At 38.5% G+C, this 25,995-nt stretch overlaps 3 protein-coding genes across 4 annotated transcripts; all 3 read left to right on the plus strand.

Moving 5' to 3' along the window:
* The first annotated feature begins 3,251 nt into the window (after positions 1 to 3,251).
* On the plus strand, positions 3,252 to 11,974 carry LOC135943804 (uncharacterized). The gene is made up of 11 exons (XM_065490468.1): positions 3,252 to 3,674; positions 3,813 to 4,002; positions 4,086 to 4,176; positions 4,236 to 4,438; positions 4,490 to 4,671; positions 4,753 to 4,888; positions 4,953 to 5,175; positions 5,296 to 5,552; positions 5,606 to 5,823; positions 5,887 to 5,965; positions 6,024 to 11,974. Exons 1-11 carry the CDS (start codon positions 3,252 to 3,254, stop codon positions 11,732 to 11,734), a joined length of 7,713 nt encoding a protein of 2,570 aa, XP_065346540.1. The 3' UTR covers positions 11,735 to 11,974.
* Positions 11,975 to 16,694: 4,720 nt separating this feature from the next.
* Positions 16,695 to 18,731, plus strand: LOC135943805 (PR domain zinc finger protein 5-like). Its single transcript, XM_065490469.1, has 3 exons — positions 16,695 to 16,789; positions 16,846 to 16,940; positions 17,003 to 18,731. Exons 1-3 carry the CDS (start codon positions 16,695 to 16,697, stop codon positions 18,313 to 18,315), a joined length of 1,503 nt encoding a protein of 500 aa, XP_065346541.1. The 3' UTR covers positions 18,316 to 18,731.
* Positions 18,732 to 19,668: 937 nt separating this feature from the next.
* LOC135942995 (PR domain zinc finger protein 5-like) lies at positions 19,669 to 25,946 on the plus strand. 2 transcript variants are annotated; one of them, XM_065489380.1, is made up of 5 exons: positions 19,669 to 20,630; positions 20,686 to 20,780; positions 20,843 to 24,209; positions 24,268 to 24,362; positions 24,425 to 25,946. In XM_065489380.1, the coding sequence occupies exons 3-5, from the start codon at positions 23,983 to 23,985 to the stop codon at positions 25,597 to 25,599; spliced, it is 1,497 nt and encodes a 498-aa protein (XP_065345452.1). In that variant the 5' UTR covers positions 19,669 to 20,630; positions 20,686 to 20,780; positions 20,843 to 23,982; the 3' UTR covers positions 25,600 to 25,946. The 2 variants fall into 2 exon arrangements, with proteins under 2 accessions (XP_065345452.1, XP_065345451.1); XM_065489379.1 differs by lacking the exons at positions 24,268 to 24,362; positions 24,425 to 25,946 and having other exon boundaries at positions 19,693 to 20,630; positions 20,843 to 22,197.
* The last annotated feature ends 49 nt before the right edge of the window (positions 25,947 to 25,995 follow it).

The raw sequence follows: 25,995 nt of genomic DNA on the forward strand, positions 1-25,995 counted from the left end.
TTAAAAACATTTTATTTTGTCTGGCTCTGAAGTAATTTTATTTCAAAAATTATAATTTGAAAAGATCTTGATGTGGCCAATTGATTATCATCGCCCTACCGAAGCTACACTTTTTACAAAGTCTCATTATTAACTTTTTAATTTTCATCAGAATTGTCTACACTTTTCATTCCCTTCCTGATTTGAAAAATATTAAACAATAACCATCGGATTTTGATCGGAATTTCCTCTTGCGAAACGTCCGACTTGCAAAATCGCTCAGCTGATAGAAAGAGCGGCACGCGGTTGGCCTTGAAACTATTATCGGGTCGTGCAGTCAGCGCAGCAGAATAGAAGGAAAGTCTAACATTTGGATGCTATCGCGACGCGAATAAAAAAGAGGCCCGGGGAGAGCAAATACGCATGAGGTTAGGCTTAACGCGGACGAGACTTTAAAAATAAAAAAGCTTAAATTCTTACTGATAGTGGCAAAGAAAAATTAGCAGGCAGAGGCGCAGGAGTGACGAATCCGTCTGCCACCTCAAAGGCTCGGGGAATGGGGGAGTGACAACCCTTAAATTGGGGTGTTACATAATTATAGTGATTGGAAAAATACATTTTAGGGCTAGGGAGACGCCAGATCTACAATCAGTTTCACAGCGCCCGCTTGAAGTTTTTAATGAAAAATAAAGAAAAGCTAATTTTTTCATGAGAGTAGTGACTGGTAGTGACCGGACGTGCAGTCGCGTGCGCGCTGCGCCTTGTGTCTGCTGGCGCGTTTTGGGCTCATCAGGCCAGAGAGAATCACGACAATCAATGACCCGCAAATCGAAAGTTTTTAATTAATTTATAATTTTTCTCAATTAGAAAAAGCTGCTCAGTAGTTAATGGCCAGACTTTCTTTTCTTGTTGTTTGACAGTAAAAACGAGGAATATTATTTTGCACAGCCGCGTTTATCCTGTTGTTGGACTTTGTGATTATGATTATGCCTTTTGTCAGACCTCTTTCACAATTTTCAGCAACTGAATATATCCATATAGGACTCTAAATAAATAAAGATTTTCGTTGCGTATAGTTCTTAACTTTGTATTCTTTAATTCTTCAATTTAATCATTTAATCGGGATAATTATTTCGAAAATGGTTTTGGCTCGAAATCAATTTTTGATTAGACTTTTGTCAAAAGTCTACCTCTTTGTTGCGTCACTAATTGCACAAATTCGACCACAATAGCGTAGACTTTCACGCGCAGTGCTAATTTTAGTTTTTATCTTAAACTCGACTGTTGCTCAACAAAAGCCAACACGCGCACACACGCGGCGCTGGCTGTGTGAGAGGCGACGCGGGCCGCGGCGGTCTATCCTTAAATTAGATGCTGCTGCTGGCCAATAAGTCTAGTTTCTGATATCAAAACTCTCTGCCTGCCATGCCAATCAACTCCCGATCAATCCCAATACAAGGGCACGGGAACATTTAAAAATACATGAAAACGCACAATTAATATCTTCCAGAAACACTAAGACTGTGACTGCGCGCGCTTCCTGCTTGTAAAATTAGAGTACAAAAATTCTTCCCCGCGAAGAACCACGCCGCTCCCCGACGGACTCATTAATTTTCCCCAAACCTCAAAATACCCAACTTTTTATATTTATGCTCACCCCAATTTTTCTCCCCCCCCTCTCTCTCTCTCTCTGAGGGGGGCGTTTCGCGCTCTCCCTTCTGGTTGTATTGCGGAAGGTGGCCAGCGTGCAGCTTGACTTCGCACAATTTTCATTTTAATTCCGTTTTCATCATCAAAAAAAATTTAAATTTTCATACGCGGTAAACAATAAATCTGTCCTTGAAAATCAATAAAAATTTTATAAATGTATTATTAAAGCAGTCTCTGGTAGCCATAAGGGTCCGAGTTTACCTCTGAAAATCATAGAAATTATTAAAATGAAAAACATATTTTTCTTAGATATTTCTTGAATAAATTAACTTTTTTTGGAATTTTAATTTTTCCTAAAAAATTTTAAATCTTCTTTAACGACCAACTTAAAGTTTCGGACAAATTTTGTGCGAAAACAGTTAATTTGAGACAAATTTGGTCAGTGGGGAGGAAACTGGAAACTGGTAATTTGATCATCTTTCTGAATTTATGCAGTTTTTAACGCTACTATCAACTAGTGAATTTTAATGAGGCCAAACACTGACCCCTTTCGATAATCAGCAATTTTTGAAAAATAAAAAAGACTCAAAAGAACTATTTTTTATCTTCTCACTATTAAATTTGGACAATTTTTCCCAACCCTAAAGTAATTAATTTCCTTTGCTCGAAAGAGAGGGCGTAACTAGTAAAAATTTATTTTTTGCCACTTGGTCAAAAGTTGATGGAAAAAATAGGTCGGTTACGGTAAAATTTCCATGGAATTTAACTTTTTGAAATAAAAATCATTCTACTTTAATCCTGCCTGGCGGCCTGTTTTTTTAAGCTCAGTGCTAACGCACCTGGAACTATCTGTGAATGAATGTTGACGAGCAGTTCTAGTACTCTTTTAAGAAAGAAAGTCTTCTACAGTTTTTCAAAATATATAGAACTAAAATTAAGACCAATTTCAAACTATAGTCGGGCGTGCGGCCGCACCGCAGCCGACTCTGCTAAAAAAAGTTCAATGCCGAGGTGTTTTGAAGCATCGCTCATCGCAATGAGAATAATTTTGTGGCGTTTTATACACGTTTCAATCAGTCTTTTTAATCAAATTTTAGCGTTTCCTTAAACAGCCTATTATTCTAAATTTGATTTGATTTTATCTCTAATATTCATACGCAATGGAATTATCTGCTGCAACAGATGATTTCACGCGAGTAGAGACATGATCAGCGTTTGGCTATTGTTCCTGCCAATGCGAAATATACAGAAGAGAGACTGACAATGCGGCTCAATCACCTGAAAGCAAAGCCGCTTGCAGGGAAAATAAGTATCTCTTGCAGTATTTGCAGTTTCTGCTAAACTGTATACATCTTAAATAATATATTAAATTTTTGTGTTCGGTCAAATTGGGAAATATTTTACAATGTGAACTCTTTAGTCCTGAAACAGCTTTGTTTCATAATGCCCTAAATTAAATAATTATCGTCAATCATGCATTATCATTACTTAATTAATGGAATTATGTACTATATATGAGTTATTATTCTTCATTCTTTCCTTGTGTCACTTCCTTTGACTACAGATTTCTTAACGAAATGGAAAACGGCTTGTGAAAACGACATTGAAGTCATCCCAGTTCGATGGAAACGGAAGGAAATTATTTCGCGTACTGTTTGGACACGAACACCAAAAAAAATTACTTCATTGTACCGTCTAAGTATTTGAAACCAAGAGCAAATGCAAGACATTCGAATCCAGGAGTTGCCTGGGACACCCTTGGACAAGAATTCTGGGGAGGTGTGTTCCAATCAGCATGGCACGTGTCTTTGGAGGTTGACCTTGACGATGGGTCCTTCCTGGACCAGACACCCAAGACTGACGCAGATTTTGAGCACTTGCTGACCGAGGCAGAGTACAAAGAATGTCTCGTTCTTGCCACTGCTTCCTCTGTCCAAGAACTGCAACAGTACGTTGGAACGTGCAACATCAAAGTTCCAAAAAAATACCGACGGTTGGATTTTTCCGACGCTTCAGGAAGTCAACAACACGACGAGTCGCAGCAGGTATACATCAATTAGAGTTTGTTTTTATTTAAAACACTGTTATTGTAAGTCCTGAATTGATCTTGACGTCTAGAACTTGAAACTTGAAACTTATGAGAAAATGATCAAAAAAGACTATCTACGAAAATGTTTCTGCAGAATGAAAAGCGATTATGGAGTAGCGAATGCAATCAGCAAACAAAAAATGAGGATTTCTCAACGGCATCAAAAAGCTTGGAAAAGCCAAACTCCACCTCAAAAAATGTTTCTACAGGAGCAACTCCTTTCGTTACGCCAATTGTATTCGAAGATCCGATCGAGTCGCATGATGACTCAGAGAATGAGATAGGTAATTACTTTTTAATGTGTGTTTACTAGAAAGGTTTCTATTTGAGTTGTGAGGAAATAATTATTGCTAATAATTTTTTCCAGACTATTCGCACATTCGGTCTGAAGGAGTAGCTAACCTAGGATTTTTTGAATATGAAATAGATGGAAAAGTCAATAGACAAAACGCAGACAAGTAATTATCCAGACTTCCAGAGTTAATTTATAATTTGAAACTAATGTCGCTATTTCAAGTGTTTGTGTCTTAGTCATTCACTACGATTTCATAAATGATCCGCTGTTCCGAAACGGAGACGCCTCTGACATAGACAACCTCAAGACTTCTCTCGGGAAAAACCGAAATTGCAATTTCCGTGACATTCTGTCACCGAGCAAAAAGACTTTGCTCAAACTTCTCAGCGATCGAGAAAAGCTTTTGCGGTTTTTCAACTTACAAGGTGAAACACATTAAATTTAAAATTCATGTATGCTCATTTTCTTTTGTTCAGACGAAGTGCCCTCTGTTTTCATGCTTTTCTTTCTCTCTCATGGGACTGTAAACGGAGAAATATGGACCAACCATTTCGATAGGGAAACCAATAACCGCGTGTCTTTCACAACAGATGAAGTCTTTGACTCATTACAGAAGCTACAGAGATTCGACCAATGTTTGAAAGTCGTGAATTTTGGGGTAAGTTTCAAAAACACAATATCTATAATTTATATTTGAGAGTTTTTCAGTGTTACATAAAAGTATTATTCCATGTTTCAGTCATGTCGGGGGTCCTTGTACGATTCTAAGTTTTGCTCGAAGAATTCATTAGAAAACTATGAAAACAAGAATTCCTGTAGAATAACCAGTCACCCGGGAATGCACAACTGTGTCGTGTTCTATTCGACAGTAGAAAGTAAGTTTTTACGGCAACGATTGCTTCTTTCGTTAAATTAATCTATTTTTAAACATTGTTACAGCGACATTAGCAAATACTGATGGGAGTGGTTCATGGTTTGTAAAAAACATCTGCACAAGTCTGAACGAAGCAATTGACGAGCCCTTGTTGAATTTCTTCACAATTGTTCAGAGTCGAATGCATCAAACGTCATGCAAATTTACGACTTTTGATAAAAATATTCCTTTGGGGCAGACACCAGAGCTCAAAATGTTTACACAAGACAGAAAATTCTTAATCTCAAAGTGAGTGTCGTAAATAAACGGACAATGTCAATAATAAACAACCGTAGATGACTCTTCTTATATCTTTTAATGATCTTGTTAATAATCAGTATAACAAATTCACACGACAATTTTTTTCAGGACGACAATCGCAGCAAAACCTTTTTCAAACACTGATGGGTCTGGTAACGTGAGCAAGGTCTCAAATGAAATACTTTCCAGAGAGTTCTCCTGGAAATCGAATGAAGGACAAGATATCAGGGGTCGCAAAGGTTTCATTTTATCCTTGGCCCAAAACAAACAAGTGCAAGAAGTGAAAAGAGCTCTTCATAAACTAGACTTCCATATCAGAGACTGGTCTCTTAGCAGTTTGTCCAAGGACTTTTATTTTAAAATGGGTGAGTTTCAAAACAGAGAAATTATTAAATTTGGTTTAATTATGGTATTACAGTTTCCGAGTTGGAACCAGACGTGGGCTGCATTTTGACCTGCATATTTGGCCCTGTGTGTGTAAACAAACACAAAGAGGTTTGCGTGCGCGTGCAAAAGGGTCAAGAGATTCCAATCAAGGACATCCTACACAGTTTGGTCGGCCCAAAAAACGATAAATTGATAGGAAAGCCGAAAATTCTGTTCGTTGTTAACGTGGAAGCACCACAAACGGACAATGTAAGCCATTCTCCAACTGATGCAAAAGATATTAGAGTTTGATAAATATCTCTTTATTTATAGATCCCCGTGCCAATGAAAGATTTACGAGTCGATGCTACAAACCACAGTGGCTGGCTGGTGTTGATTCTAAAATTTGAAGGTAATTTTTAAATAGTTGCATGTCTCCAAGGCATTAATAAATGAATTCTCTCACATAGATGCATTAGAGAAGTTGATTGAACTTCTGGGAAATATTGGGGGAAAAAGCCTGCAAGAACATCTGGGGCCTCTGCTAACTCGTGAGTCCAATATAGAGGAGATGGTTCTTCTCAATTCTACTTTGCAGTATCTCTTGACATTTCCTACTTGGCCAAGAACATTTGTCAAACCAGATTTTGCACTAAAAAAAACTGAAATCCCCCGTGGCGAAATGAGTAGATTTAAATATTTAATGGGATATCCTTTTGAGGAGAAGATTGATTTTAAAACATTAATAGGAATGGCCAAACAATTGTTTGAGGAAAACAAAAATAAGATAGAGCTTCAGACAAAGAGTCATCAAAACAAAACAAAATCTTCAAGTGAGGATGAACCTTTGATAATATCACTCAAAAACATAAAAGCTTTCTCTACACCGAGTGATTCATCTGATGCGAGCTATTTTTGGATATTTAATTCAGTTGCTGGAGCAGGCAAATCGACCGTACTCGTAGAAATGGCGCACCAACTCGCAAAAATTGTTGAAGGGTTTCAATTACTGCTGATTCCTCTAAAAAAACATTATCGGTACTTACGTGAAATGCCACTACATAACGTGAATGAAGTCAATTTCCTCGCCAAAACAACTTGCAATTCTCATGACGACATCAACAACTGGATAAAGAAGAGAGAAGTTATTGTTTTCCTCGACGGTTTTGACGAAGTGTGCCCAGATTACAGAGAAAAAATCATCAAAATTTTGATCGCATTGAATAATGCAAGAGTCCCACTCTTCATCGGAACCAGGCCTCATGAATTGCACCACATTCAAGAAAGAATAAAAAACTCGACGATAGTTGAGATTGAAGCCCTGGATGAAGAGAAGCAAATCAAGTTTCTGAAGAAAGTGGCAGGAAAGAAAGAGGAAGAAATCAAACAATTGAGGACAAACTTCAAAGACAAACACATTCTGGGAAACCCACTCTATCTCAAATTGTTGGCGGAGTACAAAGGTGATGGAAACTTGTATGACATCTTTGACAAGATAGTGCGGAACAAAGTGCAAATTTGTTTGAAGAGAGAAAACGGAGGTAACGATGTTGGAGAGGAGGCAATTAAAAATTCATTGAAATTCATACAATTGGTGGCCTCTCGTTTCTTAACAGGAGTGAAGATCGACCAAGGCAGTGTTACTAAAGAAGCATTGGAGAAGATCAACGCTTTTGGAGTTGTGACATACTGCAATGAAAGAGTCGATTTCACTCACCAAACATTTGCAGAATTTCTTACCGCTCAAAAATTTATATACGACTTAATAAATCCAGTAGCTGAAGAAGTGCCCTTGTTCAACGATGAATTGGTGCAGTGCAGGAAGTTCGTTGACCTTTTCTTTTCTATGGAAAAGGGGAAGGACGCGACTTACTTTGATTCCTTTACGAATTGGGCAGCTAAATCAACCAGCCGTTTAAATATGGTCATAAAAATATGTGGAGAGAACTTGAGAGAAATGTTCAAGTTTCTCAAGCCAGCTGATTTCTCATTAAAAGATAACAACGGTAAAAACGCTTTGCACTTCGCATTACGGCACCTTGAGATGGTCAAGTTGGTGCACCAAAAAAATAGCGAGTTGGCGACCGAAACAACCAACACTGGAGAAAGCAGCCTCCACCTGGCGATTGATGACTACAAATGCAGCGAAGAAGTGGCTCTTTGGATCTTGAAAAACACTGAGGTGGGTAAAAATGCTGAAACTAAATTGAATTACGCAACGCTTCTGCTGGCTTGTGAAAGAAAAAAATGGGAAGTAGCAGCCCAGCTTGTAACGAAGCACAATATTGAAGTAAATGATCAAAATAAATCATGTGGAAAATCCATTTTTCAGTACGCCGTCCAGTCGAATAACACCGATTTAGTGCAAGGACTTCTTGATAGGGGCTCCAATGTGAATTCAAAAGATAATTATGGAGTAACAGCCCTTCATCTAGCAGCTGGATCGAATGGAAACTCAGAAATTGTGAAAATTTTGCTTGAAAAAGGTGCCAAAGTAAACGCACAAAACAAAGACAAACAAACTGCATTGCATTACGCCGCAGAAAATAACGAAGTTAAAGAAGTGGTCCAAAAGCTGCTAGAACACGGCGCCGACGTTAATTCACAAGACGAAGAAGGAAACACAGCTCTTCATCTAGCTGCTATGTCATACGAAAAAAACGAAATTGTGAATATTTTGCTTGAAAATGGTGCCGAATTAAACTTACAAAACAATGAAAAACAAACTGCATTACATTACGCCTTCGAAAATTTAGAAGATATGGATGATACAGAAGTGATACAAAAGCTGCTAGAACACGGTGCCGACGTTAATTCACAAGACGAAGAAGGAAACACAGCTCTTCACCTAGCAGCTAGATCATATTTAAATCCAGAAATAGTGAAAAAAATTATTACGAAAGGTGCTAAAGTAGACTTACAGAACAATGAAAAACGAACTGCATTGCATTACGCCGCTGGAAATCACAAAGATACAGAAGTAGTGCAAAAGATTATTGAATGCTGCATCGACATAAATTTACAAGACAAAGAAGGATTCACAGCGCTTCACCTAGCAGCAAGGTCAAATAGAAACCCTGAAATTGTGAAAATTTTGCTCGAAAATGGTGCCAAGGTAAACTTAACAGACAATAAAAAACGAAGTGCATTGCATCACGCCTTTAAAAATGACGAAGTTACAGAAGTGGTTCAAAAATTACTAGAATGCGGTGCTGACGTTAACCTTCAAGATGAAGAAGGAATCACAGCTCTTCACCTAGCAGCTAAATCAAATGAAAACCCAGAAATTGTACAGATTTTGCTTGAAAAAAGTGCCAAAATAAACGAATTAGAAAATGATAAATGGACCGCATTGCATTTTGCCGCTAAATTTAACAAAGCTCCAGAAATTATCCAAATGTTTCTAGAAAAAGGTGCCAACATTAATTCACGAAGTAAACAAGGATCAACGGCCCTTCACCAAGCCGCTGGTTGGAACCCAAATCCAGAAATAGTGAACATTTTGCTTAAAAATGGTGCAAAAGTAAATGAACTAGACAATGATGAACGGACCGCACTCGATTTTGCCGCTAAAAGTAACCCAGTTGCCAAAGTGGTCCAAACGTTGCTGGAAAACGGCGCTGACATTCACTCACGAAGTCAACAAGGGTCATCGCCCCTTCACCAAGCCGCAGGTTGGAACAAAAACCCTGAAATAGTGAAGATTTTGCTGGATAAAGGTGCAAAAATAAACGCAGTAGACAATAAAAAATGGACTCCACTGCATTTGGCCGCTAGATATAACGCAGCTTCAGATATTGTCCAAATGCTGCTCGAAAACGGTGCCGACGTTCATTTACAAAGTCAAGGAGAATTAACAGCCCTTCACCTAGCTGCTGGATCTAGTGGAAACCCAGAAATAGTGCAATCTTTGCTCCTTAAAGGCGCCAAAGTAGATGCGCAAGACGCGAATTATTGGACCGCACTGCATCACGCCGCTAAAAGTAACCCAGTTGCCAAAGTGGTCCAAACGTTGCTGGAAAACGGCGCTGACATTCATTCACGAAGTAAACAAGGATCATCGGCCCTTCACCAAGCCGCTGGGTGGAACAAAAACCCGGAAATAGTGAAAATTTTGCTGGATAAAGGTGCAAAAATAAACGCAGTAGACAATAAAAAATGGACTCCACTGCATTTGGCCGCTAGATATAACGCAGCTTCAGATATTGTCCAAATGCTGCTCGAAAACGGCGCTGACGTTCATTTACAAAGTCAAGGAGAATTAACAGCCCTTCACCTAGCTGCTGGATTTAATGAAAACCCAGAAATAGTGCAATCTTTGCTCCATAAAGGCGCCAAAGTAGATGCGCAAGACGAGGATATTTGGACCGCACTGCACCACGCCGCTAAAAGTAACCCAGTTGCCGAAGTTGTCCAAATGTTGCTGGAAAACGGCGCTGACGTTCATTTACAAAGTCAAGGAGAATTAACAGCCCTTCACCTAGCTGCTGGATTTAATGAAAACCCAGAAATAGTGCAATCTTTGCTCCATAAAGGCGCCAAAGTAGATGCGCAAGACGAGGATAATTGGACCGCACTGCACCACGCCGCTAAAAGTAACCCAGTTGCCGAAGTTGTCCAAATGTTGCTGGAAAACGGCGCTGACGTTCATTTACAAAGTCAAGGAGAATTAACAGCCCTTCACCTAGCTGCTGGATTTAATGAAAACCCAGAAATAGTGCAATCTTTGCTCCATAAAGGCGCCAAAGTAGATGCGCAAGACGAGGATAATTGGACCGCACTGCATCACGCCGCTAAAAGTAACCCAGTTGCCGAAGTGGTCCAAACGTTGCTGGAAAACGGCGCTGACATTCGTTCACGATGTCAACAAGGATCAACGGCCCTTCACCAAGCCGCTGGGTGGAACAAAAACCCGGAAATAGTGAAAATTTTGCTTCAAAATGATGCAAAAATAAATGAACTAGACAATGATGAATGGACCGCACTGCATTTTGCCGCTAAATTTAACCAAGCTCCAGAAATTATCCAAACATTGCTGGAAAATGGCGCTGACATTCATTCACAATGTGAAGAAGGATTAACGGCCCTTCACCAAGCCGCTGGGTGGAACAAAAACCCGGAAGTAGTGAAAATTTTGCTGGATAAAGGTGCAAAAATAAACGCAGTAGACAATAAAAAATTGACTCCACTGCATGTGGCCGCTAGATATAATCCAGCTTCAGATATTGTCCGAATGCTGCTCGAAAACGGCGCTAACGTTCATTTACAATGTCAAGGAGAATTAACAGCCCTTCACCTAGTTGCTGGATCTAGTGAAAACCCAGAAATAGTGCAATCTTTGCTCCATAAAGGCTCCAAAGTAGATGCGCAAGATAAGAATAATTGGACCGCACTGCATCACGCCGCTAAAAGTAACCCAGTTGCCGAAGTTGTCCAAACGTTGCTGGAAAACGGCGCTGAAATTCATTCACGAAGTCAACAAGGATCAACGGCCCTTCACCAAGCCGCTGGTTGGAACCCAAATCCAGAAATAGTCAAGATTTTGCTTAAAAATGGTGCAAAAGTAAATGAACTAGACAATGATGAATGGACCCCACTGCATTTTGCCGCTAAATTTAACCAAGCTCCAGAAATTATCCAAACATTGCTGGAAAACGGCGCTGACATTCATTCACGATGCAAACAAGGATCAACGGCCCTTCACCATGCCGCTGGGTGGAACAAAAACCCGGAAATAGTGAAAACTTTACTTGATAAAGGTGCAAAAATTAACGCAGTAGACTATAAAAATTGGACTCCACTGCATTCGGCCGCTAGATATAACGCAGCTTCAGATATTGTCCGAATGCTGCTCGAAAACGGCGCCGACATTCATTTACAAAGTCAAGGAGAATTGACGGCACTTCACCTAGCTGCTGGATTTAATGAAAACCCAGAAATAGTGGAAGCTTTACTTCCAAAAATTGCCGAGATAAATTTAGAAAATGCTCTTGGAGAGACTGCTTTATTTCTAGCGGCAAAGCATAATCGAGTGAAAGAAGTGGTTCAAAAACTGCTCGACCATGGTGCCAAAGTAAATGAAATGATTAGGAATGACAAAGAATGTGTCGGTGTATTACGTAAAATGAAGGTCAACTCTGAAGTTCTTAAAATACTAAATGAAAATGACTCTGATGTATAGTAGAATGATCGAAATGACTGTTACGTATTTTGTTTGTTCACAAGAGTGCGCAGGATATCCATACCAGAATAATTGTAAATGGCAAAAAAACATCTATAGTTTGCCACACAATTGCAGAGAAGAAACAATTTTTTAATCTGCAATTTGAAATGAGAAGCACAAAGGCCAGATATTTGCAAAGCTACTATTATTGTATTATAATATCAAACACAAATAAACTTTTCTAATTATGTACTATTGATGCATTTATGTACTAATATTTAGTGTATAGCATTATTAACAATTAATCATAAAGACATATTGCCTTATAGAGAAATAAAAATTACTTCAAAATAATAAATAGGTTGCTAGTATATTTTGATTTGTATCAAATTTAATACAATAATAAGTAAATATTTTTATATAATAGCATACAAATGTACATGTGTTTCATTAAAATATTTTCTTAAATGAATAATTGATTTTTAATTAATTTTTATTTCCCTTAAGAATGTATTATTACACTGTGACACATTGCTGAGAATATTCAAAATTAACCCTTTCGCACGGAAAGAGATGTCATTTCAGCTTGAATAATTTAGATTTAGATTGAAAAAATGCTTTCCTTCGTAAAATTGGTTTATATTTAATTTTATAGCTATATTTGTTTGCTCGAAAAGGGATTTCATTCACTATCGAATCACCAATTAACACTGATTGAACTTGAAGTGAGTAAACACAGATAAAAATATCTTTATTTTAATAAAAGTAGATCGCATATTTCATGCAAGTTTTGATTGAGATTCGAAGTGTTTATCTCATAAAACTAAAATATTTCATAAACAGTCGCTACATTATACTTTTAGCTGTCATTTAAAGATTTTCTCAAAGGGTCGGCCACGAGTACACTGGAGGATTTGTTTTAAGGTTAGTACAAAAAGATAATTTTGAAATTTTATGGCGTAAATGACTGCCAACACTCCTTTTTTATCTCATCTACGATTAAATAGTGATAAATACAAGTTTCAAGCATTTATTGTAAAAATATTATTTAATTTAAAAATGTTTTATTTGCTCGTCAAGATGGTGTAACTATATATGTCAATAAATACCCTTATGTTCCAGGTAAAAATGGGTCGATCTGAAGGGTTGGAGCATTTAGGTTCAATTCAACCAGACATATGACTTCGTAAAGGCTTCAGACGTGTACATTTCCAAATATTAGATCCTGCACTGATTCATTTAATTGGAATTTTATTGAAATTGTGGAATACATAATGTTTTTAATTAATAATAATTGGTGTGTAGTTTAATACGTGTAAACATACTGAATTTGGCAGTCACTATCAATGAGTGTTGTTCATTTTAGTGTCGCATTTCTGCATTGGAACATTTTGCAAAGCATCCTATTTTCCTATTATATGCGTAAGTTTGATGTTGTAATATTTCTATGAGAACCAATAACTTTAGCGTTGTGTCATCCTATCACTTAGGGGTTGGTTTACTTAACTGGGGAAATCGGTAGTCTTGGGAAGAATAAATATTCGCTTGGGAAGATACTACTAATCGCGGCACTGAACAACCATCGAGAAGTTCAATCAAGGAATTAAGCACACAAATTAATGGTTATCAAAATATTAACTCAATTCAGATTATTAATAGATATTTTACTTTTGACTTTGCTTTAAAACTCTTACAATACTTGATAGTATTTTGATTTACAATTTAAATCAGACTTTTGTTTACAATTTTAGACCTAACCGACCTAACAGTCTTATTAATCAAATGCACAACTTTGTACTTTTAGTTCGTACTTGGAATTCGCTTTAGTAACACAATTTTTAACTCTGCAATTACAGCGCTTTTGCCTTCACATATTTTACGTTAAAATCCTAACACAACTCATTATCTTTACAATTCTCAGCCTCAAAATCACTGACGCTTAACTTTTATTCGCTCTACCCACCAGCTCTCACATACAGACTTGCCTTGCGTCAGTTTTCCAAAGAAAACACCACCAACAGCAGCAGAAAAAGAAAAAAGAAATCCGTCTTTTTCCACTGCTGAATGCCAAGAGCGCGAAAATCGGATTGTGCAGATATTGTCGGTGTGTTCAAATAATTAGTACAAAATATTTGTTCAATTTTTAAATTCTTTTTACTCATAAATAGATTTAGATAAGGCGTGGTTTTACAATTAGTGTTTTAAATTTGAGATGAGACTTTTTATGATGCGAGTGATGGCTTGGCGCATCCAGCAGCAGATAGAGAGATTAAATAGAGAGAGATCGGCGGCGACGGCGGCGCAGGTCTGCTCGGCACGTCGGACAGCCCTCCCGGCTCTGCGTGGACCGTAAGTTATACAGTAGGCAACAGCCAGGCATAACATTTTTCGTGGTGTTACAGAGAGAAAGGTCACCAAAATTTACTTTCAAAATTAAATGTAATCTCATTTTAATTAATATTTCACATTAACAGAATTTTAAAGCAAAACTAATTCAGTGTGACCTGCCTGCTTATTGTTAGGTTGGAAATCCACGTTTCTCGCAGAAAAAAAAGACTAATTCACTACCTGCTACACTTATATGTGCTGAAATCAATTCTTGATGGATAACTTTGCAAAATGATAGAGAATCTCATTTTATTTACTGCAGGCATTCTCAAAATTTTATTTCCAAATACTTAAGAATTCATGACGAGAAAAAGTTCATTTCTAAAAGCGCCTGCAACGAGAGAGGGAGTGTTGCAGCAGAGCACAGAGCAGCCAAGATTGTGAATCAAAACGCAAAAAGGCGTAATGTACCAACTGCCCGGTTTAATTTTTGACTGAAGTAAATGTAATTATTTATACCATTTTATTTGCGCTCTTATCAAAAAAGAGCATTGCGTTGTTTTTGGAGCCGCGCGCGCGTAAGGAAATAAAAATGAGATAAATCCCAAGCAGAAATAACCATTCCGCCAATCAGAAGGCAGCAATCAAGGAGCGCTGAACGCTGATTGGTTGCCTCTAGAAGCATAAGAGGGTTAAGATGAGGAGTTAATATCAAAACTCAAATATTATAAAAGGTAACGAACGCAAATTCTTTATAGCTCTCTAAGATAAATAACGAATTAAAAATAATTTAATTTTAAAATGAAAAAATTAACAAATAAACCTGATAAAAAAGACAAACCAGTTTCGAATTTTCTACTCCTTGTCGCACTCACCACTGAGAAAAGGGGCGGAGTTGTTGATCAGCAGCTCTGTTTCTGTTATTATCTTGCAAGCACACAAACACGCGACGCGAGACTTATTAGGGTTGTGACTTTGTGAAAAAAACAATATCAATTATCGATATTTGATATGATATTTGAAATATCAATATCACTGATATATCAGCGAAAAAATATCAAAATTTGATATATCAACGATGATATTTCCAGATGATCAAAAAATGGCTGCCGGATGAACCGAAACCGGTTATGGCTATTTTTAAGGCTTAAAAACCGATTTTTTAAGCATTTTTCACCGGTTTTATCATATATATCGGTTAAATAAGAAAACATTTGAAAAATGGCGGTTTTCCGCAGGCATATGGGATGAGTATTCAAATAATTTAAATTTTGCGCGCCTTTAAAACAGATGTTTGAGAAGGGGGTGTGTCGGATCCCACCATATGGCGCCAAAATTTGCATCTGGCTGCTTTCCCTTCCCCCCTACCCGCCACATGGGTGTCTAATTAATTAATTAATAGCTATTATTAGGTAATAAATAAAATATTATAATTTAATTGTGCCATTTAAAATTAATTTTTGAGTTTGATGTTTACAATATCAGCTGATAATGTGAGAGCGTCAATTTTTCTTCAAATTAAAATATTGGGGTGTTTTTCTCCACATCATAATGTGCTTTTCAACCTTTATCTGGTAATAAATAATTGAGTTTAATAGATACACATAAGAGAAATCAGAATGAAATTACTTTAAACCGTAGCAGCTGTTTTGTATTAAGTATTTCAATTTTTAATTTGGGGCTATGCCATCATCAGAGCAATTTTCGCAATATTATTTGCGCTATTTGTACACATTTTGATTGGATTAGTTACAATAAGTTCTTAATTATTCACCATTGAAATCTAAAATCATTGTTTACAAACAATTTGTTACATATTATCATTTTAATTCAACAAGTAAAATAAATGTGGTACTGCCAGCTGACAGAGGTCATCTGTGACCGATCAGCTGGCGTGGGTGGCCTTTATTGTTGTCAGGGTTTTACCTGACCTACCTGACGTTGCTGACCATTGTTTACAAACAATTTAATTTAATTTTCATTCAACACAAAAGCTACTATAAGCTGACCACAGCTGAGAGATCATCTGTGATCGATCAGCTGAGACATTTTTCGCGCCTTTGTGCATTGCGAAAACTTCAATATCGGTTACGCCCATGTTTGGGGACGGAAAGTACAGTTTGATCCTAAACTTTTATGCGAAAACCGGCATGAAAAATGCCATCTGTCGGTCAAAAATGTCAACTAATATCAACCTTGATATCCGACTTAGATATCAATATCAGCCTGATATGATATATCAAATATCAGCCATGATAACTGATATGATATTTGACATATCAAATTTTTTTGATATATCGATATTGATATTGCCAACCCTAAGACTTATGTAGATGTATTGCTTGCAAACAAAGAACAAAGTAAACAAACGACTTCAGAGAGTATAAAAAGCAAGATTCGCGTGAAAAATATTTGTTTGTTTACGACTGCCAACTCAATCAGGAAGTGGGCATTGATTGAGTATTAAAAACAGCCCTTTTTCTCTTGCACAAGCCGTCACTTCAGGAGTCAAGACGAGAGATGCTGCGAGGCAAAGAAGGAAAAACACCCATTCAAAAGCCGCTGTGCAGACTATATATGCGAGTGTCCGACGTCGGACGGCCACGTCCTCGCGTCGCAGGTGGACAGGTTCAAGCTGAGGAAATGGGCCATGAAGGCCCTGAACCTGAGGGAAGAAGACGAAAACTTGCCGGACGTGGTCGGAGAAGACGCTTTGATCTGCTATTTTTGCATCTGGCAGGCAGAGTATGTTATTTACGAATGAAAAAATTGCAGTTTATTAATTTTGACCCGTGTTTTAGGTTTGGGGATGAGTCTGGAGACGAGGCTGTGGCTTGGTGGCCGAAAAATCTCGATTTGGAAGAAAACGCCAGGGTGCTGCGAGAGAATTATTCAGGTGCTTAGGATTTGTTATTAAAAATATTCATCAGAGTAATTTATATTGTTTAAATTTTACAGTTGGAGAAGTAGAGCAGTGTTGGGTGCAGTTGGAAGAGGTTGATCTGGCCAAATACACAAAGGAATCCCCTGAGAAGAGAAAATTCAACATTGATCTGGCTAATTACGAAAAGGAACAGCCTAAAAAGAGTAAAACCGTCCGGGGAGTGTGCTTTTACTGCGGCAAGATGTACAACAGTCTGATGAATCACATCAAATATTCGCACAAAGAAGCCATCAAATGCGGAATTCTGGGCTGCGCCACATTCTTTCACACCGAGGAGGAAAAGGAGCAGCACATGCAGCAAGTTTTACATGAGAAACGAAGCAAACCATGCAAAAGCAAGGAAATTCGTTGCAAATATTGTGAAAGTGACAAATTATATTCCACATTGAAGTTGTTGAGGCTGCACATGAAACGCCTCCATCCGGAATTTTCCATGCGGTGCTCGCGTGTTGGCTGCCAAGAGTTTTTCAAATCCAAGTCTGAGATGGTTGCCCATATTAACACTTGGCACAAACGAGGACAAAAACAGCGTGTTCTCCAGTGCAAGCAGTGCGAGTATTTCACCAGGCACGACGAGCACATTTTGAGACGACACGTCGAGTCGAAGCACATGCCCAAGACCTTCAAATGCGACAATTGCGACGCCAAATTCGGCTCGAAAGCGGCAGTGGATAAGCACTTCATACATTATCACACGTTTGTAAACTGCAAAACTTGTGGCCAGGACGTGGCTCTCGGACACAAACCATACCACGGAAAGCCATCGGTTTGCTACAGATGCAAACTCAGATTCAAGTGCTCGGGTTTGTACCAATCGCATCGGGAAAAATGCAAGCAAACCCTCCTTACTTGCAAAGAGTGTGGAAAATCGTTCCCTGTGGATTCGAGGTTGAAAAATCACGTGAAAAACGTTCACACCAAAACTTTGATTTTTCGCTGCGAGCATTGCGACCATTCTACCCATGACAAGATCCACATGCAGGGGCACATGCAACGCAAACATCTTCCAAAGACGGTTAAGTGTGAATTGTGCGACAAATTGTTTGCCACGGAATCTCTTGTCAATATTCACAAGTCGGCGGCGCACTCGTTCATTCACTGCGCTGAGTGCGCGCAGCAAATTCTGCGCGTTCACAAGTCTACACACATGAGCGTCAAGACTTGCCGCCGCTGCAAGTGCGAGTTCAAGTGCCAGGGACTTCTTGAAATTCATAGCAAGAGCTGCCAAAATAATAATTACTGTTGCGACATGTGCCAGAAATATTTCAAAAATAAGGCTGATTTGTATACTCACGTGGTTAACAATCACATTCGTGTGTATAAATAAATTGTCCCTTTTACAGTTATTTTGCTTAAATTTAAGATTTGGGTGGTGTTTTGTGTCAAATAAAATGAAAAATTTGATTAATTATTGTTTCTTAATTTTAAAGGAGTTTAGATTATTTGAAATATAAAGCTTTCCAACGAAAATATTGCAAAATCTTATTTTCAACACTAAAGCAAGCAATTTCTCAGGTTACCATTTAAATTTTTGAGAAAATTGGCAAGAAAGCATGCTAATAAAAATTTCCTGAGTCTAAAACCATGTTTTGTTTCACAATTTTAGGAATTTATCTTAAAAAAGATGTGAATTTTTTATTTTCAGTAAAAATGCATTCTTTGTTTCGGAAAAATGCTGCTTAATGCGAACCCTGACACCATATATATTGATGTTTAATAAATATATCATTGTATTCTGGCTAAATTGATTAAAATCATATCCTTAGAAATATAGAAATTTCAGATTCAATTAATTAAACTATGATTTACACCATTCTAATTTAAATTAATTTAATTCCGGCCCTCTTGGGCCCTCCAGACGCCAAAGTGGCGCTGACTAAACCTTAAAATATTCAATTTACTTGAAAAGGTCGGTGCGGAACTGCGGAGAATCAAATAACCGACCGGCCGTCGCCGAGCATCACCAGCTTGAAATTACTGAAAATCAGCCTTCGAGCGGATTTCAGGTCGAGATTTACCCTGAGAAAGGTCGTGAGTGTACCGCAGGTCAAAGCCCCGTCCAAGACCTGTCTGTTGAGGGTTCGTGCTGGGCGACGATCAGACCAACGGCTGAATTTTAAGACAAATAAAACCATTTTCGCTTGTGAACATCACTTGTCGTAAAGCCAAAAGACAAAAAAAAAATTTAATTTTTCTATGCGTGCAAAAATTCTGGAAATCGGTTTCCAGTCTGGGAGTATTCCTGCGTTTGCGATGAAGTCGGTAAAATAATCTCGAATTTTGAAATTTCCATGTTATCCATATGGAGAAAGTGCAAAAATAAATAACGTTTTCAAATTTCCGAAATTTCAAAAAATATCTCGTAAGATTTTGATCGGATCGCCCCGAATTTGGTCTCAAAATGATCCCAGACGAATTACGATTGAGGCGGATATATTAAAATCGCACATCAACTTTGTCAAAACTCCGGCTGAAAAAATCTTAACACCTCGAAACTGAATGTATTTTGAAAACTTCGGACCCGGGTGGACGCACCTCAACGAAGGATGTTGATTTTGGTACCAAAATCGGTGCTGTCCTGCCCGCATAAAGCCCCAAAAACAGAAGTTTGAAAGGTCGCAAATCACGTTTTTTGGAATTGAAAAATCAACAACTATTGGTTGCAAACATTACGGCCATAGATTAGAAGGTTGCAAAATGCATAAATCTAGAAAAAAACCATTATTTTGTATTTTGAAAATCACTCAAATAATTTTCAGTTTTAATTCCTGCAGCCTCTTTGATCCCATCAGCCTGTGCACTCACACGTACTTGGGCCGCCAAAATTAAGAATCAAACCCGTGAATTCTTCGAAAAGAGTCCAGCTGATCCAGCTCTGACGTTATGCGTCGAAACCGCGGACATTTTATACACTTTTAGGTTTGCCCGATTTACCTTTTGACAGATTATGCAAAATCATACATACACATTTTCCCATTCTTAAAAAGTCAAGAGCAGTACGCCAATCAGATCGCGGCAATAAAACAGTGCTGGACGCTGATTGGTTGCTTCTAGGATCCCTAGGGAGTAACGACAAGGAGCCATAATAATAACACGACATAAATTTTTAAATAATTGAAGTATAAATCTAAAGCCTTCTTCTAAGATCATGATCATATTAAATATACAATTTAACTTTAATTTAAAAAACAAATAAATAAAGAAAGCCTGGACAAACAGAAAACAGCTAAAAGTTTTCTTCTCCTTGTCGCACACACCACTGCAAAAGGGGGCGGGGATGTTGAAACTTGAAAGCAGCTGAAGACACAGGACTTCACACCTTCGACACCTTCACAGTATATGCAAGAAGTAAGATCCGCGTATAACGAAAAGCACTTCTTGGGAAAAGCTTTCTTCGAAGGAAACTAGTCGAGAGATGCAGCCGCCGAAAGTCAGAAAAGGAAAAACACCCATTCAAAAGCCGTTGTGCAGACTGTGCGAGTGCCCGACGTCGGACGGCCACGTCCTCGCGTCGCAGGTGGACAGGTTCAAGTTGAGGAAATGGGCCATGGAGGTCATGAACCTGACGGAAGAAGACGAAAACTTGCCAGACGTGGTCGAAGAAGACGCTTTGATCTGCTATTTTTGCATCTGGCAGGCAGAGTGAGTTTTTTTCAAGAATTTTAATTTATTATTTTAATTTTGACGCGTGTTCTAGGTTTGGGGATGAGTCTGGAGACGAGGCTGTCGCTTGGTGGCCGAAAAACCTTGATTTGGAAGAAAACGCTAGAGTGCTGCGGGAGAATTATTCAGGTATTTGGGAATATTTAATAAAAAAATTCATCAGAGTAATTTATATTGTTTAAATGTTACAGTCGGAGAAGTAGAACAGTGTTGGGTGCAGTTGGAAGAGGTTAATCTGGCAAAATATGAAAAGAAAATATCTAAGAAGAGAAAATTGGACATTGACCTGGCAAAATACGAAAAGGAAATCCCTAAAAAGAGGAAATACGTCAGTGGAGTGTGTATTTACTGCGGCAACAGATACGGCCGACTGATGGTGCACGTCAAGCAGATGCACAAAGAAGCAATCAAATGCGGAATTCTGGGCTGCACGACTTACTTTCACACCGAGGTGGAAAAAGAGCAGCATATGCAGCAGGACATACACGAGAAAGCTAACAAACCACGAAAATGCAGCAAAATTTACTGCAAATATTGTCAAATGAGCAAATTGTATTCCTCATTGGTTTCGTGGAAGTGGCACATGAAAAGCGTCCATCCGGAACTTCTGGTGGCGTGCACGCGTAAAGGCTGCCAAGAGTATTTCAAATCCAAGTCTGAAATGATTCTCCACTTCAACTCGTCCCATAAACAATGCATAAAACGAGATCTTCTGCTATGCAAGCATTGCGAGTTTTTCGCCACGGATAAGTTTAATTTGCGAAAACACATTGAGGGGAGGCACATGCCAAAGATCTTCAAATGCGACAGTTGCGACGCCAAATTCGGCTCAACAATGTTAGTGAATAGACACTTCAAACAATATCACACATTCCACAGGTGCAAATCTTGTGGCCAGGACGTGACTCTCGGATACAAGGCGTTCCACACAAAGCCATCGGTTTGCTCCAGATGCAAACTCAGTTTTGTGTGCTCGGGTTTGTACCAATCACATAGGAAGAAATGCAAACAAACCCTCCTTAGTTGCAAAGAGTGTGGGAAATCGTTCTCCATGAACCACTTGTTGAATCACCACCTATTAACTGTTCACAGCAAAACTGAGATTTGTCGCTGCGACCATTGCGACTATTCTACATTTGACATGAGATGCATGCAGAATCACATGAAACGCAAACATCTTCCCAAGACAATGAAGTGTGAATTTTGCAACAAATTGTATGGCTCGGAACCAATTCTCAAGCATCACATATCCGAGGTGCACAGATTCCTTCGCTGCGTCGAATGTGATCAGAAGATACGCCATCGATACATGATTAAACACCAGACCGTCAGGACTTGCCGCCGCTGCGAGTGCAAGTTCAAGTGCCGAGGACTTCTTGACAGGCATATCAAGAGCTGTGTGCATGAAAATAATAATTATTTCTATTGTGACAAGTGCCCGAAAATGTATGTAAAAAAGTTATCTTTGTATCTCCATATTGTCTCGAAGCACATTGAAATATAAAATGTGCCAAACTGAGATGAACAGCTGTATTCTGAAAAAATTGCTCTTTTTATCCCTGTCCGCGGACCGGGAAGAGCAGGAATGCTGAAACCCGTGTCCCAATAACACCGCGAACGGATATTATGGGCGCACCAGGCCGCATAGGGACCCAGCCCACTTCAAGGACCACTTGCCTCCGCACCGAGGACTGCATTGAAACGCTAGACATTCGTCCCGTGAAGCCAAATCACGCATGCTGGAAAGGTGCAAAGCAGCCCGTTGAGCAATTTGAGCATTTCGAGTCACTAAACTAACCACTTTTTGCCATTTCTGACATTCAGGTAGCCAGTATTAGATCTCCCAACTGCTCAAATACCTCCCATTGCTTTGACACTCCTGAGAATGCCTTAACAATGCAAGCCAACGGGTTCGCATTTCGAATTATCTTATTATGACCTTGTAGAATAGTGTCCCTTTACGGGTATTTTACTTCACTTTCCGTTTAGGATGGTGTTTTGTGTAAATTTCTTTTCCAATCTAATACATTGCAATATTTACAATTTATTCTAAGTTTAAAGGTTTTTTTATTATATACATATTTAAATATTAAGGAATATACACAAAAATCATGATTATAAAAGGCTCTTGACAAAAGCATATTAAGATCTGTGTGCTTGTATATAATAATGATTTCCATCGTGACATGTGTCCTAAAATTTTTAGGAAAAAGAAAATTTTGTATAGTCATATTGTCAGGTATCACTTTGTAAAATAAATTTGTGACGGATTAAAATGAAAAGCGGATTATGAAATTTTTTCGTTATAAATTTAAAAAATCCACCAGAAAATTTGTCCCACTTATAGTTATTTTATTTCAGCTTTGAATGAGTTTTGTGAAATTCCAATAGTTTAGTTTTCAATCTAAAAATATATTTAATTAAATTTTCATTAAATTATAAGGTCCTTTGAATAAATATTTTAAAATTAAAGCTTTATACAGAAAAGTTGTAAAATCCAAGTGATTAATTTTCCAAAAAAGTCCAAAAAACGTGATTTGTTACATTACAATCTTTTGTTTTCGGGGTCTTGGCGGGGCCCAATTTTCGTCAGTTATTTAAGTCGCGCCGTGAGCCAAAGTATTAACAAAAATTATATGCGGCTCAGAGACCTGTACATTTGGCCGAAAAAAATTTAATATGTACCCCAGTAAATTATTCAGTACTATTAGTTCAGCCCTGAAGTTATGCGTCTTAAGCGAGCGCATAATATGTCGTATTAAAATTTTTTCCCGATTTACCTTTTAACAGACGCATATAGAGCGTACCCACTTTCCTGACGCGTAACGAAATACAAAAATAACACGATTCTTAAATCTTGAGTGCGCCAATCAGAATGAAGCAATCAAAGAGTGCTGAACGCTGATTGGTTGTCTCTGGAAACATGAATGTTAAGACAAAGGAGTTAGTAACACAACAAAAATGTTTAGGCATAAAAGTATTAATCTAAAGCTCTGTAAGTTCATGATATCATTAAATTAATAATTCAATTTAAAAGGTAATAAAAGATGAATAAAACAAGGAAATAAAGACACCGACCAGTTACTAATTTTCTTCTCTTTGTCGCACACACCACTGAGAACGGGGGCGGAGTTGTTGAAAGCAGCTGACCAGCTGTTAGCTTGTAAACACTCGACTCGACTTGAGAGGACAATGCAAGCAGCGAGATCCGCGTGACAAATTTTGTTTGTTTGCGACCACCAACTCAAGAAGAGCCTGGGCATTGAAATTCAACGAACATAAATTTTTGCGAGAATTATTTTGGATAGAGAGTCACTAAAGGAGTCAAGAGATGCAGCCGCCGAGAGTCAAAGAAGGAAAAATTCTCATTCAAAAGCCGCTGTGCCGATTGTGCGAGTGTCCGACGTCGGACGGCCATGTCCTCGCGTGGCAGGTGGACAGGTTCAAGCTGAGGAAATGGGCCATGAAGATCATGAACCTGACGGAAGAAGACGAAAACTTGCCGGACGTGGTCGGAGAAGACGCTTTGATCTGCTATTTTTGCATCTGGCAGGCCGAGTTAGTTATTTTTACGAGCTTAAAAATTGCAGTTTATTAATTTTGACTCGTGTTTTAGGTTTGGGGATGAGTCTGGTGACGAGGCTGTTGCTTGGTGGCCGAAAAACCTTGAATTGGAAGAAAACGCTAAGGTCCTGCGGGAGAATTATTCAGGTACTTGTGAATTTTTAATATAAATATTAAACACCTTCATTTCTTCTGTTTAAATTTTCCAGTTGGAGAAGTAGAACAGTGTTGGGTGCAGTTGGAAGAGGTTGATCTGGCAAAATACACAAAGCAATCCCCTAAGAAGAGAAAATTCGTCAGTGGAGTGTGTATTTACTGCGGCAACAGATTAAACGATCTTAGGCAGCACATCAGACTGATGCACAAAGAAGCAATCAAATGTGGAGTTCGGGGCTGCGCGTCTTACTTTCACACCGAGGAGGAAAAAGAGCAGCACATGCAGCAGAATTTGCACGGGGAATACAACAAATCACGGGAAAGCCGGGAAATATATTCCGAAGAATGTAAAAAAGTCACATTGTTACCCTCGGTGGAATCGTGGAGTTGGAAATTGAATCGCAACCAGCCTGAACTTCCAGTCGCGTGCACGCATTTCGGCTGCAATGAGTATTTCAAATCCAAGTCTGAGATGATTCTCCATGTCAACTCGTCGCACAAACAAGCCATAAATCAAGATCTTCTGCAGTGCAAGCATTGCGAGTTTTTCACCACAAAGCAGTATGAGTTGCGAAAACACGAAGAGGCGAGACACCTGCCAAAAATTTTCAAATGCGGCAGTTGCGATGCCAAATTCGGCTCGAAACGGAGAGTGAATTCGCATTACAAAAGTTATCACACGTTCGACAAGTGCAAATCTTGTGTCCAGGACGTGGTTCACGGATATATATCACAACACAGAAAGCCATCGGTTTGCTCCTATTGCAAAAAAAGATTCAAGTGCTTGGGTTTGTATCGGACGCATAGGAAGAGTTGCCGACAAAACGGTCGCAAATGCAAAGATTGCGGACAATTGTTCACTTCGGGCTGGAAGTTAAGAGACCACATGAGACTCGTTCACTCCAAAAAATCGAAAGTGGAGATTTTTTTCTGCAGCCATTGTGACTTTTGTTCTTTCCGTAAAGATAGCTTCCGAGTGCACATACTAAGCATCCATCTTCCAAAGACGGTCAAGTGTGCAGAGTGCAACAATTTGTTTGCCGCGGAATCTCTTCTCAAGATTCACAAGTACAAGTCGCACGAAGACGTTCGCTGCTCCGAGTGTAATGTTGAGTTGTGCCGCGCATCCATGTTTAAACACCGCGCCGTCAAGACTTGCCCCCGCTGCAATTGCAAGTTTAAGTGCTCAGAATTATTTGCAAATCATTTAGAGAGCTGCCAGAATTAAGATTTTTACATTGACTGCCTGAAAATGTTTGTTTTCTCGTTCATCCTCAGAACTTTGCACAATGATCAACGGATTAATTTGGTTAAATAAAATTAACTGCTTCAAAAAATTCTTTGCGTATACTTAATTATGACAGCCTACCAGAATTAATTTCCTTTGTTATGTATTTTGCGATACATCAAATAACAGTTTAAATAAATGAGGAGAATCTACGCCAATAAGGTTGCAGCAATCGAAGAACGTTGAACGCTGATTGGTTGCTTCAAGAAATACAACTACGAGAGAGTAACGGAAAGGAGATAATGATATCCCAATTTAAATTTTTGCTTAATTGTGTCTGAACATAATGCTATCATTGACCTTTATCATTTTTGAGAAAATGATTATTTTAAAAAG

This window comes from Cloeon dipterum, chromosome 4, assembly GCF_949628265.1.
Source record: "Cloeon dipterum chromosome 4, ieCloDipt1.1, whole genome shotgun sequence".
NCBI lineage: Eukaryota > Metazoa > Arthropoda > Insecta > Ephemeroptera > Baetidae > Cloeon > Cloeon dipterum.